We start from the raw sequence: 15,247 nt of genomic DNA on the forward strand, positions 1-15,247 counted from the left end.
GACAGACTGAACAGGCCTTCCTGGTGTGCCAACATCAATCCAGAGGGTTGATGGGAAGCTCAGGCTCCCCTGGGAAGCTGTCTTCCTCCCTCCGCCTTTGATGAGCAAGGTCCGTCATCAAGCTGAGCTCACACAGGCATCCAGGCCGTCAGATGTCCCTCATTACGCTGCTTGTGACTGCTGCTGGGGCTGTTGAGGGCTGAGGTAGGGCAATTCTAGGGCTGTACAGACGGCAGACTGCACAGGCCTGAGGACTTGGCATCTGAGTAAATCAGCGACTGGGCTCTAACGCCAAGGCACCAAGTGGAGCACTGCAGGAGAAGGTACAGAGCCATGGTTTTCCCCACCCTGTGCAAGGTGGAGAGGAGCTGGAAGGCTGCCTTCCACAGAGCAGCAACACCCCCATTCAGCACCTCAACTGCAGCCTGTGAAAGCTTGCCAAGCTCTGACACCCATTCAATCATGGCTGGTACTCCATCTTAGGTCATGATAGTTATGAGCTGTCATGGTGGTACTGCATCCCATATGGGCACTGGTTTGTGTCCCAGCTGTTCCATTGCCAATCCAGCTTCCTACCTTGCCTGAGAGGAAAGCAGAGGGTGGCTCAAGTCCTTGGGTCCCTGCATGCTCTCTTTGGGAAACTCAGAAGCACGTGGCTCTGAATCCGCCCAGCTCTGGCTGCCCATTTGGGGAGTGAACCAGAGGATGGAGGCCCTGTCTTTTCTTCTTTAAAATCTGCCTTTCAGATTAAATAAATAAATATTAAAATCTAGTGGGTAAAGTGAAGTCATCACTAGGCTTGAGTGATTTAGTTATGCCTCCACCCCACCCTACCCCTCACCAAGAAGACAGACACACAGCACACCCATTTTTCAAGGATTTCTTTTGTAAAGAAGCCATATTTGGCAACTAGACTGAAAATCTTCCAAAATTCTGTACAAATGTATAATATACAAATATACACAAGGCTTTTGCCAAAGAAAGACATCACAATAAAGGACAGAGATGGTTTGAGTGTTACCTACCACCGAGGGCATCTCAACCCCAGGAACATGAGGGGTTGCTGGACCACAGTAGAGGCTACACATGGAAAACACTACATTACATTATGTACATAGAAGTACAAAAACCCATGGTGCCCTCTGGGCTGTTCACAGGCCCTCTGGCGGGAAGGAAGGCCATTTACCAGATAATGCACATAGGGGAACTCCTTTAACGTGGGGGGGGGGAACCCTGCAGAATGAAGCGGTTCACCCTAAAATCTATTAACAGCACAAAGCATGCCCTGCAAGAGGGGAGGGCAAAGTGAAGTTCAGAGACAGACATTCCTTGTGCTCCTGGAGCGCCTTCCATGGCTCCCCTTGTCCTACTCCATCTCTGTGAATCGAGCAAACATGGCTTTCCGGACAGCATCCTTGTATGAATCAGCACCTGACAAGCCATATGCGCTGCCTTTGGCTCCGAGGCCAGCTCCTTTCAGCCGGACTTGAGCCTGGGAAAAGAGAAAGGGACATCAGTAGTTGGCAAGGAGGGTGAGGCGCACGCCCACATCTCTTTAAGCCCACAGCCTGTGCAGCAGGACTGCCCAGCAGCAGACAGATGCACCTATGTCTGGGATGAGCCAGTTTCACAGGCTCAGGGGCCAGTGGGGTAAGCTGCCCCTCACTGGGCCCGGGGTGATAGCATAGCAGTTAAAGTCCTCGCCTTGAGTGTGCCAGGATCCCTTATGGACGCCAGTTCTAATCCTGGCCGCCCTGCTTCCCATCCAGCTCCCTGCTTGTGGGCTGGGAAAGCAGTCGAAGACGGCCCAAAGATTTGGGAACCTGCACCCGCATGGGAGACCGAGACGAAGATCTTCTGTCCGATGGTTCACTCCCCAAGCGATCACAACAGCTGGTGCTGTGCCGATCCGAAGCCAAGAGCCTGAAGTCTCTTCGGGTCTCCCATGCAGGTGCAGGGCCCCAAGGCTTTGGGCCGTCTTCGACTGCTTTCCCAGCCCACAAGCAGGGAGCTGGATGGGAAGCGGGGCTGCAGGGATTACAACCGGTGCCCATATGGGATCCCATCATGTTCAAGATGAGAACTTTAGCTGCTAGGCCACCGGACTGGGCCCGCGGCTCCAATTCTAATTAATGCACCTGGGAAAGCAGAGGAAGATGGCCTGCTAAGTCCCTGGGGCCCAAGTCATCCGTGGAAGATGTGGACAGGGTTCCAGGCCTGAGTGTGGCCTGGCCCAAACCCAGCTGTTGTGGCCATTTGAGGAGTGAAATAGTGACGATTTCTTGCTTAAAAAAAAAGATTTATTTTAACAGGAAGACAGCTCAGTATCAGTATGTGAGAGGCCACAGTGGGGCTGGCTCTGATGACAATCTGGCAAATTCAGGGATTTCTGATGAATGAAAATCTTATCAAACCTTACATTTCATATATACATGACCACAATCACTTCAGTATAATCCCTTAAAAAAATCAAATCTTTTTATTTATTTATTTATTTTTATTGGAAAGTCAGACACACAGAGAGGAGGAGAGAGAGAGGAAGCTCTTCCGTCCAATGATTCACTTCCCAAGTGACCGCAACAGCCGGTGTTGTGCCGATCCGAAGCCAAGAGCCCAGAGCCTCTTGGGGGTCTCCCACGCGGATGCAGGATCCCACTGCTTTCGACTGCTTTCCCAGGCCACAAGCAGGGAGCTGGATGGGAAGTGGAGCTGCTGGCATCAGAACCAGTGCCCATATGGGATCCTGGCGCATTCAAGGCAAGGACTCTAGCCGCTAGGCTATGCTGCCGGCCCCCCAAAAATCAAATCTAAGCTAACAGATTTGGGAGGGTGCTAAAGAAAAGCACTCTCAGTGACAAGTTTTCTTATGATCAAGAAAACAAAAGTTACATGGTCTTTAAAAAAAACCAAGTGGTTTTTCATAAAGATAACAAATCTGAACAGAAAAAGCAACTGGAGTGCTATCCCCATTCCTTCCAATGGACATGTTAAAAGGAAGGCCCCCTCAGCTGCGATGCTATCAGCTGGCCAAAGCAGACTGCTAAGGTAAAGTGCTTCCTGGATCCTAGATCCTCCAGAGCTTTCATCCTCCCTAATCAACGTATGCCTAAACATCCACTAACGGCCAACCCCACTGCTTACCTCAATGGGAGCGGTGATGCCTTGACACTTTCTTCCCAAACCAGAGCCTTCCCGCCAGCCCATGGCCTGCAGCATTTTGTTGCCAATGTTACTGTGGTCAATGCCATCTTTGGTGGGCTGCTCGTAATTCCTGCCAGTGGCAAACACACAGTTACTTAAAACAGCCAGAGCCCCAGCCAACGAACTGGAAAATGGTGCACGTCACATACACAGTGGTAGCATCAAACTGTTTTTTGCGCTTGGGCTCTGGAGGTTCTGGAATGCCGTACTTCTCCCGTCTTTCTGCAGCTCGATCTCGGTATTTCATCTAGGTGGAAGGAAAAAAGAACACTGCTAGAGACACTCAGGTTTTAATTATCCATCTAATTACTGGTACTTCAAGATTTATCACCTTGGTGGGCCCAGTGCAGTGGCCTGGAGGCTAAGGTCCTCGCCTTGAACACACCAGGATCCTATATGGGCGCTGGTTCTGGTCCTGGCTGCCCCACTTCCCAGCCAGCTTCCTAACTGTGGCCTGGAGGGCAGTCGAAGTCAGCATAAAGCCTTGGGACCCTGCACCTGTGTGGGAGACCTGGAGGAAGTTCCGGGCTCCTGGTTTCAGATCAGCCTCCTCTCTGTGTATCTGCCTTTGCAATAAAAATAAATCTTAAAAAAATACTTGAGGTGATAAATCTTTTTAAGATTTATTTTTCCTGGAAAGGCAGATATATAGAGAGGAGGAGAGACAGAGATGAAGATCTTCTGTCTGATAATTCACTCCAAGTGGCCGCAACGGTTGGAGCTGAGCTGATCTGGAGCCAGGAGCCTCTTCTGGGCCTCCCACATGGGTGCAGGATCCCAAAGCTTTGGGGCTGTCTTGGACGGCTCTCCCAGGCCACAAGCAGGGAGATGGATGGAAGTGAAGCATCTGGGATACGAACTGACACCCATATGGGATCCCGAGTGTGCAAGGTGAGGATTTAGCCACTAGGCTATAGCGCTGAGCCCACCTCAAGCATTTTTAAAACAAGTATTTGGTTTTTTACACTGGTCTAGCAAATTTTCTTTCCTGTCACATTTAGTCATGTCTACACAATGCCAGGCCTCAGGGAAAGCCCTGTTTACAAACATTACAATGCCCACAACCCACGAGTGCTAGTTATGAGCCCTACACCTCCTATCCAGCTTCTTGATGACATGTCCTGGGGGACCACCAGAAAATGGCTTCAAGCACCTGGGTTGCTGCCACCCAAGTGGGAGATTCTGATATTCTGGCTTCTGCCTGGCCCAGACTTGCTTAATTGTAGGTATCTGGGGGACTGAACCAGTAGATGGAAGATCTTTACTCTCTGCCTTTCAAATAAATTAAACAGTTTACACAGACATTGAAAGGAGCCAGAGAGTTGTGTTCAGTTTTCAGTCTCCTGGGGCAGGTGGGTATAGCCTGTGAAGGTCTTTTGGGAAGGAGAACAGCATTGTCTGTGTTCTTCAGCATCTGAATGGGCCCACCTCTGTGGACAGACAGCATCTGGAGATCCTTCAGCAATCCCAGGGGGAACTGGCCCCCTAAGCAAACAGAGGAAAGCAAAACCTTAACCAGAAACTTCAGAATTGTTACCAGGGTAGGAACAGTTTCTGACCCATTGATTTATTCCTAACCCACAGGCTGTATCTGAATGTGCAGAGGTTCACACACTCCCCAGGACACCTGTGTCCCTCTAGCAGCTTGCAATTCTGTTTGTGATTCCAGCTTCCTGCCAATACACACATTGGAAGACAACAGACAATGGCTTAAAGACCTGATCCTTGTTACTATGTAGGAAGACCCAGATTGAGTTCTGCATCCATGGGGGAGTGAATCAGCAGACGGAAGGAGCCTTTTCAGGTTTCCCATGTGGGTGCAGGGTCCCAAAGTTTTGGGTCATCCTCGACTGCTGGATGGGAAGCAGGACTGCCGGGATTACAGCCGGCGCCTGTATGGGATCCCAGCACGTGCAAGGCAAGGACTTCAGCCACTAACCTACTGCACCGGGTCCTGAAGTTCTTTATAACATCAAACCACAAAGTTCTCCTGAAACCCAGGGCACTTCACCAGTACCTGTGTGGCACTTCAGGACCTGTGGAAGTCCATGGGGCATACTTCTGTCTTATGCATCATGATGTTACAGAGTGGGAGTCACAAATCACGTAAGGCCTAAGTCTACATGAGCTATAGTGGCTGAGTGTGCGACAAATCTTTCTATCCTGCCCCTGGGTCCTGATACCAAATACTTATCCTAGTGGGTCACTGTTTCCAATTTACCTCTCTTTCTCTCAATTCCAAGGCTTCCAGCTCCTGTTCACTCAACCTGGATCGTCGGTAGATATCCATGTTTTGCTAGACAGAAGAGTTTAGACACAGAATTCAGACAATTTGAAATATTGTAACATTAGCAGGATCTGAGTTAAAGCACTCTTGGAGCCAAAACGCATTTCATTACATTATGGTGTCAAAATTATGGGCCTGGTGTGCAGGGAGTTGCCATGCTCCTTTCCATTTTACACTGTTACAACTTTCTAAATAGCCATTGTTAAAGAGTGCACGTTTACTGAGCCTTCCCTCCCCAGCTTAGATCGGATCAGAAAGGCAGGGTTACCTTGTGGAGGTCTGAAAGCTGCTGATGCCTGACCAGGGCATCTTTGTTTGGGAACTGACGCCGGCACAGCAGGCAAGCCATCTTCTTCCAGTCAGCTAATTTCTCTTCTTCACTCTCAAGTCTCTCCACCAGCTCTTCCTCGTTGTCACTGTCACCACTGTAAGCAGCAACCAGACCCCTCTGGGGATAAAAGACGTGGGTCACCCCACAGGTACAACAGGAACATAGTGACAGCTATGTACCTGGATGAAGTAACATCCGAAACACAAGCTTCCCCCATCACTCTGCCATTCTTTAGTACTGAATTTACAGAGCAGCTGGGTCTTTTGAGTGCTGAGCCTGGTACTAGCCTCCTGGGACCAAGTCTCTAAGAGCCAAGAAACGGCTTCTTGGATGAATTCAAACCACTGACCATGTATATAACCTTCAAATACAACAGTAGATTAGAGTAATGGACCAGTATCTATGAAGCAAAACAGGTTTTTTTCTTGCCTTAATTTTCTCTTTCCAGACCATTAAGAACTCTTTCAGATGTAATGAAACTCAATTAGCTCAGCTCAGGAATTCAGGTTGTTTCATTGCTCCATCTCACTTGCTCTCACCAACAGGAAACACAACTTTCCAAATGGGTTCTAAGTGCAGAAACTGCCCCAGATACCCATGGACAGAGACCACATCCACTGCCCCAGATACCCATGGAAAGAGACTGACATTCGAAATGCGACATAAACCTGAAGTGGCCATTAAAACACTGGTGTTAGTTCCTTACCTTGAGGGGATTCTCCTCATCTCCATTTCGCACCAATTCTGGGATGAGCTGCTGTCTTTCAGCTAAGGCCCCCTGGGAAAAAGAGACATAGCCGTAAGTTTCAAGTTTTCCCAATGCCTATTACAAGGAACAGCCCTTCCTGTTCCATTACCTTCTTCTCAAAGAGAGCAAAGCCAGCATCCGCTGCAGCAGATTCTCTCCTTTCCTCTTCTCTCAAGGAATTCACAGGTTGAAAGCTATTCTTAAAATTTTCTTTCTGCTTGTTTAAACTCTTTGCCCAGCGTTCCATATCTTTGGCGATCTAATAATGTAAAGCAACAAATACCACCATGAAACATCTAAAGATCTTACCTCAACAGCATATACTGCAGAGCAAAAACCCCTTTTACTTTTACTTCTACCTATAAGTATTTCCATGAGATGCTGCATACAACCAAGGTCACTGATGAGTACTGCTTAAAAGCCTTAGAGATGTAATCTGTAGGAAATTTTATTTTCTAGGTTTTCAGGCTATGTATAACAATTAAAAGTTGCAAAATGCTCCAAACACTTAATGTCTCATCTAATTTTCAACAGTCCAAGTAAAACTGACATAAATGCTATAACTCAAAAATGAAGAATTAAGCTCCATACTCTAGAGAGAAGTACGAGTCTCCGAGCTGGGTCATAACCTTACCTGCTGAGCTGTTTTGCTCTTGGGTTTCTCCTTTTTCTCTTTTCCCTCTTTGGCAGGAGGCAGTCCAGTCTGCTGGTGGGAGCTAGACTCTGCTGCTGGCATGTAGGTCTCCTTCTCTCCATCCCAGTAAAGGTACTGCTGGGTTAAGGAATTATAGTAGTACTAGAAAAAACAAAACAAAACAGTGAATGCACATATTCTGCTATGTCAGGTGGTGTTTCAAAAACCCAGCACTAAAAAGAAAAAAGTTGTATAATAGTTGTAGAAGGACCAGAAAGGTTCTTTGGTACCTCTAGGTACAGGTGATGTGTCAGCTAGGAAAGAAGGATAAAACTTCCAGATTGGAAGCAGTTTTTGTGCAAGTGTCTAGTTCTCAGTATTTAACCTGAGCCTATCTAAAATACACCAAAGAGGAACACAGCTCACACCTTTCCACAGAGCACCTGGTTATACAAACCGGGCGGATGTCACTGTGATAATAGCTCATCTACACAGAGCCTTTATGACCCCACCTCCAGCAACCAATCATAGAATCTTTTTTTTTAGTAATTACTTTTGTGTATGTTTTTGAAAAGACTTATTTATTTTAATTGCAAAGTCAGATATACAGAGAGGAGGAGAGACAGAGAGAAAGATCTTCCATCCCATGATTCACTCCTCAAGTGACCACAATGGCCGGTGCTGTGTCAATCTAAAAGCCAGGAGCCAGGAACTTCCTCCAGGTCTCCCACACGGGTACAGGGTCCCAAGGCTTTGGGCCATCCTTGAGTGCCCTCCCAGGCCACAAGCAGGGAGGTGGATGGGAAGTGGAGCTGCCGGGATTAGAATTGGTGCCCATGTGGGATCCCAGGAGTTCAAGGTGAGGACTTTAGCCGCTAGGCCACACTCTGGGCCCCAATCATAGAATCTTAACATGATTCTGGGGAAAGAGGTGTTGGTGAAGAAACTTGAGCAACAGGACCAGTACCAAGAAGATGCGCATCATTTAGCATTGTTCACTCCTTTTTAAGATTTCCCACTCATTCAGCAGGTCACAAAGAACTTCTCACTTTACTCTGAAGCCACAAGCTATCAATGCCAAGTTCCTGTTAAAAGCACTTCTTTTACCCTGCTGTATATTTGGCTCCTAGTCACAAAATATTTATTTATGGAGTGCTAAATGATGCTTTTCCTTGCTAAAGTCAGAAATGACACCAAAAATATCATGTCAGAGAGCTGCTAAATTTCACCCTCAAGAATACATAGGGATGGGCCCGGCGGCGTGGCCTAGCGGCTAAAGTCCTCGCCTTGAACGCACCGGGATCTCACATGGGCACCGGTTCTAATCCCGGCAGCTCCACTTCCCATCCAGCTCCCTGCTTGTGGCCTGGGAGGGCGGTTGAGGACAGCCCAAAGCTTTGGGACCCTGCACCCGCGTGGGAGACCCGGAAGAGGTTCCAGGTTCCCGGCTTCGGATCGGTGCGCGTCGGCCCGTTGCGGCTCACTTGGGAAGTGAATCATCGGACGGAAGATCTTCCTCTCTGTCTCTCCTCCTCTGTGTATATCTGGCTGTAATAAAATGAATAAATCTTTAAAAAAAAAAAAAGAATACATAGGGATGAATACATAGGGATGCTAAGAAGCTAGATATAAAAAAAGTCAATATCCAAAAATAAGAAACAAATGAACAACAAAGAAAGTCATATTATCCATTTCCACTTATATGAACTGAACTGTCTAGAATAGGTCAATCTATAGATTGAAAAGTAGCTCAGCGCCAGGGTAGCTTTGTGGCTTAGCAAGTTAGGCCACTACCTCAAGTGCTAGTTTGAGTCCAGTTTCTATCTAGCTCCTTACTAGTATGCTTGGGAAAGCAGAATATAACCAAAGTGCTTGGACCCTTATACAGACACGGGAGAACTGGATGAGGTTCCTGGCTCTTGGCTTCAGATCACCTCAGTTCCAGCCACTGTGGCCATATGAGTGAGCCAGTGGATGGAAGATCTCTTTCAAATGCATAAAATAAATCTTTTTTGTTTTAAAAAGATTTATTCATTTTATTACAGCCAGATATACACAGAGGAGGAGAGACAGAGAGGAAGATCTTCCGTCCGATGATTCACTCCCCAAGTGAGCCGCAACGGGCCGATGCGTGCCAATCCGAAGCTGGGAACCTGGAACCTCTTCCGGGTCTCCCACGCGGGTGCAGTGTCCCAATGCATTGGGCCGTCCTCAACTGCTTTCCCAGGCCACAAGCAGGGAGCCGGATGGGAAGTGGAGCTGCCGGGATTAGGACCGGCGCCCATATGGGATCCCGGGGCTTTCAAGGCGAGGACTTTAGCCGCTAGGCCACGCCGCCGGGCCCCATAAAGTAAATCTTAAAAACTCTAGTTCAGTGGTGAATAGAGGAAGGAAAGAATGCCTAAAAGGGACTGGTGTGACTCATACTAAGAATCAAAGAATTTACTGCACACTCTAAATGGTTAAAACTAAATTTTATCTCAGAGGCAACTACTCAGAAAGAAAAACAAAATAAAACATATGCTTCACGCTAAAGAGGAAGCCTATAGTGGGAGACCACTCATGTTAATTTGCAAAGAAAAAAACCTAATGTTGCTTCTGCCCTATAGCAAACAATAGCCAACACCAAAGGCATCTGAATTAGTCTATCATACATGATACAGGCTCAAAATCTGTCAGAATACAAAAACTGTCACACCCACATCGGCACACCACAGCAAAGATTAATGACTATTTTTAATAAAGGAGATCAAGATTCTGGAGTACCATGAAGAATTGGAACAGATGAAAAATGGCTCTATCAGTGCAATTCTGGTGACAAAGGTACCAAGAGGCAGAAGTGGTCTAGTCCCAGCAAAAGTAGACTAACTGCTCAAGACAACGTTTCTGGAAATAGCCTTCTGCAATGCTCCAGGCATGTTGCTTGCTGACTTCATGGAGGGCCAAAGAATACCTACTTATGAAGTGTTTTGAGAAAATCAGCCTAAGTGTCCACACAGTACCACCTGAAAAAGCGTCACTCTTCTATCATAGTGCCTGTGCATATTGTTTCAATTTTTAATAATGTAACACTCCTGACACTCTGTTCTTATCTGTTGGTTCATTTCCCAGATGGTCACAACAATACACGACCCAGGAGCTTCTTTTGGGTCTCCCACATGGGTAGAGGGGTCCAAGCACTTGGGTCATCCTCTGCTGCCTTCCCAGGCCATTAGCAGGAAGCTGATTGGAGGAGAGCAGCCTGGTGCCCATATGTGATGGTGACACAGCAGGAGCTCATTTGAGTTACCCATGTGAGTAGGTAAGAACCCAAACCTCTGGGCCATCTTCTGCACCCTTTTCCCAGTCTATTAGGAGGTCAGCGCCCTGATAATGTGCCTGCGAGAGAAAGAGACAGGCAAGCTTGCGCTCTGTACCCATGTGGGAGCCTCTGCTGAAGCTCCTGCTCCTGGCTTAAGCCTCGAGCAGACCTGGCTGTTGTAGCCATTTGGGGAGTGAACAAGTAGATGGAAGACATTTCTTTCTAACTCTGCCTTTCGAATAAAATAAAATAAATCCTTATTAAAAATTCCCTAATTCTGGGTTACATACTGTCTTGTAGGAATATTTCATTTCATACTTCATAAACCGAAATGGGAAGCTAAAGTATTTCTAGTGAAACTGAAAAGGAAACAGTATATTTACTTGCGAGTTTGGGTCATAGTAGAGGCCTGTTGTTGGATCATAATAATATCCTGAAGATTCATCATACTGGTATGTGGATGTGTCAGGTACAGCTGCAAAGCAAAAGTGAGCACAGTCATTCCATGTAAGAAACTGGCTTTATTTCAGATTCTAAATTAATGAGGTGCAGCAGGCCTGACAGCTCTCCTCTCACTCACATCCCCAAGTGTCCCTCTGAAACCCACAAAGGGAGAGGAACTTTCACTAAACAAAGGCAACAACTAGGAACTTCCAACTGTCAGCAGCCCCAGGAGGTTTGGCTTACCATATTTGGTACCAGGAACTACACCAGTGGGGGAAGCGGCTGGGGCCTGTGTACTTGTGCTAGTGCTAGGCTGTGCTTCCTCAGTCTGGAAAGAACAGCAGCTTCAATATAATTTCAACTGTAAAGCCTTTCAAGAGAACTATATTACTGTAACCATCCAGGAAGAAGGGCTTCCGTGACATACACACTGTAGCAAGGGTCTAACACAATCCTTTCACAAAACACATGCTGACCATTTTCTTTCTAAAGGTGAAGCTGAAGCATGCACAAAGTATAAATACACTCCTGAAATTTTATATTTAAAATACATGCATATCCATAATAACATTATCTAATAAAGACAGAGAGATTGGAATGTGTATTGCCCAATCGAAGGAGAGGTAAGACTTGTTCAACAGAACAAAGTTAACCAACAGCTACCAGTTCTACATTTAGGAGGACAGGATTACCGGAGAGCCAGGTGGATTGGAGGTTTGATTATACAGCTGGGGACTCTGGGATACTACAGCTGCTGAAGTGGTAGTCACTGCTGTACCTGATGATAAACACAAGAGTTAGGGAAAGCCAAAGTACAGAACTCCAAGCCAAACATAAGTTCCTGTAATGCTCATACTGTTTTGAGAATGTGAGACATTAGGGTTTTGGTGTGACGGCTAAGACAGAAACTACTGCCACCTGGGGCTGTGGCACAGGTTACTGCGTGGGATGCTAGCATGACATGTCAAGAGTGCTGGTTTGGATTTGAATCCTGACTCTTTCTCATCTAGCTCCCTGCTAATGTGCCTGGAAAACCCTTGAGTCCCTGCCACCCACATGGGAGGCCTAGTCTGGCCTTGTGTGCTGACTTTATTGGGGACAGAACTGGGGGATGAAGTTCTCTTTCACTCATCCCCTCTCCACCTGTCAACTCAGCCTTTCCAAACAAAACCAAAAAACCCAAACAAATAAAGCTATCTGGTCTGGGGATAAGAAAATATTTAAAGGGCCTGGTGCAATAGCGTAGTGACTAAAGTCCTCGTCTTGCACTCCTGTGATCCCACATGGGCACCAATTCTAATCCCAGCAGCCCCACTTCCCATCCACCTCCCTGCTTGTGGCCTGGGAAGGCACTCAAGGATGGCCCAAAGCCTTGGGACCCTGTACCCGTGTGGGAGACCTGGAGGAAGTTCCTGGCTCCTGGCTTTTAGATTGACGCAGCACTGGCCATTGTGGTCACTTGAGGAGTGAATCATTGGACGGAAGATCTTTCTCTCTGTCTCTCCTCCTCTCTGTATATCTGACTTTGCAATTAAAATAAAGTAAATCTTAAAAAAAAAATTAAGTAAGGATTTTATAATTCAAAAGCTAAAAAATATGCTGCTTATTGCGACTTCCATGGGTGGAAGCCTGAACATCAGACTTTAGGATCACACTCTTTCTACTCACCTGAACTTATGTGGGCAGCCAGAATATCTAACAACACACATGAGGGAAACAAAAATCTGAATACTAAGACTTACACACACTCCGGAACTTGAAGAGGTTATATCAGACTTTTGTGTGTATAAACCACTCTAGTCACCCCTAGGATTTTGAGCGCACAGGAACAACCCTGAATTTGTCACCTACATTCTTGCAGTGAAATGGACTTAGAGTTGTGGGTCTAGTAAGGACATCTAGTCCTAACTGCTTAGCCACAGTTGTTTAAACAGAAAGAAAAAGGCAGATGAGATTGACTACCTGATGCAGATGACGCTTCAGATTCCAATCCTCCAGGTTGTTGCTGGTAAAACTGTTGGTAATCCTGTGAGTACTGAAGAAAAGTCCACCATTAAAGCTGCTATTCTCAGACTCAATCTGCAGACTGGAGGTTGGAGGCTGGTCAAACTGACCTGAGTGTACTGGGCATAACCATCTTGGCCTGGCTGCAGATAATTGTAGTCGACATTGCCTCCTTCACCACTTTGAGACTGTAAGACCAAAATAAAAACAAAGACAAACTTAGTGGATATTCAAGGAAAGCCAGAAAACAAGTCTCTCAAACTTCCTTTGGAGAGCTTCTATTACAAATATTGTGGGGAAAGGTCATTCTGTGTATCTGAGCAATACTGTCGTAATACCCTGAGCAAATCCTCCATCTTACCTGGGTGGATGACCACTGAGCAGCAGCGATGGCTGTACTAGCCACAGAGAAGGCGCTGACCCGGTTACCATCTGGGAGGACCAAGTCTCTGAAATCACAAAAATTCAATTATGTGATTAGAACTTTGTAAGCGCCCCCAATTAGTGCTCCCACTGCCAGCGAGATAGTGACTACACTACCCTTTCTTAATCTTCAAAGCCCAGAGAAGCCACATTTCACAGAAAGAGAAGTCTATGTACAGTAAGCAAGTATCCCTGTAATATCACTGCTCAGTTTTTAAGTTTGTTATCTAACCAGGCAATGGTTAGATGAACAATGACACTAGAAAAGGGACATTTATAGTACTAGACTTAGGAACCTTGAGGCTACTAGCATGATGCTCTGGAAAGAATACGTTACCTCTAGACAGGTTTGTACCATGGTGCTACAGTTTACACAGCACATACTCTCAACCTATCTGCTATTCTTGAAACCGTTTCTGGTAACCGTTAACAACTGGTTATAGAAGACAGAGGGAAGCAGCTCAGGATATAAAGTAGGAACTTGTATTGGTTGGCAAAGTAGCTGCCTTCACAATTCTACAGCTACAGCCACTAGGAAATCAAGCCCATGAGTCACTCACTTTCTGGCACTTTTTGCAAAATCAACCCCAATGGTTTTTCCATCAATTTTCAAAGGAGGATGGAGACTCTGTAATATCTGAAGCAGTTGAGAAGCATCCTGAATGTGGAAAAAAAGTTGTATCACACAATTAAGTCTCTCCTTACCATCCAACCCATTCAAAGAAACAGCTTTTTATAAAAATAACAAGATCAGGGATTTCTTATTATGTTTGTGAATATGAAAGAGAAAACATACAGGCAATGAAAATGTTCAGTATTATTAAATGCCAAATCAATCTACAACAAAGCAGAAAGGAAAAAATCATGGCTCGACAGGTATTATTTTTACTATGTATCAAAGTTCTAAGCCTCATAATTTAGCAAGGCAAAATCATGATAGCTTCACACATAAAACTCCAAAAGCTTTGTAAAAAGTATCATAGTTGGATGAACTATATTTGTATCTTAAAAAGAAAGCTAGCTTCATTTCCCATCTAGCTCCCAGCTTGTGTCCTAGCAAAGCAATGGAGGATGGCCCAAAGCCTTGGGACCCTGCACTTGTGTGGGAGAACTAAAAGAGGCTCTTCCCTCCTGGCTTCAGATTAGATCAGCTCTGGGCATTGTGGCCGTCTGAAGAGTGAATCAGCAGATGAAAGATCTCTCATCCTCTTATAATTTTCCTTTCAAAGAAAATAAATCAATCTTTTAAAAAAAAGATTCAACCTCACCATTGCAGATGACAGCTGTACAAACGCAAAGCCTCTGTTCTGCTGGGTCTGTTTGTCTTTTATGAGGCGAATGTTGTTGACTGCTAAGGATGCATAAGGAGACAGTGCTGTCATGATGGAATCCACCACAGTGTGCGGGGCTATGTTCCGAAGAATGATTGCTGTGGATAAATGAGACAAATGATAAATAAATGCATTCCTACCACTAAAGGCTGGTTCAAGCATGAAAAAATCCATTTTGGATTTGATCTAACGCAGAGAAAATTCTTAAAACTCTTTTTCATGGGCTAAACTGAGGCAGCCATTGCCAACTAAAAAGGGTGAGAGAACAGAAATTTACAACTAATGCTTTAATACAAAATAGCAAGATTACACTTCAACTTACTGTCACAGTAGTAATCCACAGACTGAACCGATTCTGTGGTTCCTGGAGGCACTTCTTGCTCGGAGTCTAGAAGAAGTGAAGGAGACTCAATTGAAGGCAGAACAAATAACACCAATGCAGTTTTAGTAAATATTAACTACATATAGCAGTCTTTTTTTTTTTCCTTTTAAAGGATTTGCGGTTATAGTTAAGCCTCAACAATTTTGAAATGGCTAATGTAG

The 15,247-nt window shown here is 45.7% G+C and overlaps 1 protein-coding gene across 3 annotated transcripts in view; it reads right to left on the reverse strand.

Moving 5' to 3' along the window:
- Window positions 1-866: 866 nt before the first annotated feature.
- Window positions 867-15,247, reverse strand: part of RBM5 (RNA binding motif protein 5) — a 29,528-nt gene continuing 15,147 nt past the window's right edge. For 2 of the 3 annotated variants that reach the window (XM_036497484.2, XM_012925864.2), the window contains exons 9-25: window positions 15,027-15,092; window positions 14,642-14,802; window positions 13,934-14,031; window positions 13,312-13,399; window positions 13,061-13,138; window positions 12,909-12,981; window positions 11,639-11,724; window positions 11,190-11,274; window positions 10,886-10,977; window positions 7,202-7,363; window positions 6,677-6,826; window positions 6,526-6,597; window positions 5,757-5,936; window positions 5,423-5,497; window positions 3,351-3,448; window positions 3,142-3,271; window positions 867-1,492 (exon numbers count right to left, since the gene is read on the reverse strand). In XM_036497484.2, coding sequence (XP_036353377.1) covers window positions 1,367-1,492; window positions 3,142-3,271; window positions 3,351-3,448; window positions 5,423-5,497; window positions 5,757-5,936; window positions 6,526-6,597; window positions 6,677-6,826; window positions 7,202-7,363; window positions 10,886-10,977; window positions 11,190-11,274; window positions 11,639-11,724; window positions 12,909-12,981; window positions 13,061-13,138; window positions 13,312-13,399; window positions 13,934-14,031; window positions 14,642-14,802; window positions 15,027-15,092 — 1,820 coding nt within the window. In that variant the 3' untranslated portion in view covers window positions 867-1,366. The remainder of the gene's footprint in view (window positions 1,493-3,141; window positions 3,272-3,350; window positions 3,449-5,422; window positions 5,498-5,756; window positions 5,937-6,525; window positions 6,598-6,676; window positions 6,827-7,201; window positions 7,364-10,885; window positions 10,978-11,189; window positions 11,275-11,638; window positions 11,725-12,908; window positions 12,982-13,060; window positions 13,139-13,311; window positions 13,400-13,933; window positions 14,032-14,641; window positions 14,803-15,026; window positions 15,093-15,247) is intronic. The other variant, XM_058679161.1, reaches the window with a different exon arrangement.

This window comes from Ochotona princeps, chromosome 21, assembly GCF_030435755.1.
Source record: "Ochotona princeps isolate mOchPri1 chromosome 21, mOchPri1.hap1, whole genome shotgun sequence".
NCBI lineage: Eukaryota > Metazoa > Chordata > Mammalia > Lagomorpha > Ochotonidae > Ochotona > Ochotona princeps.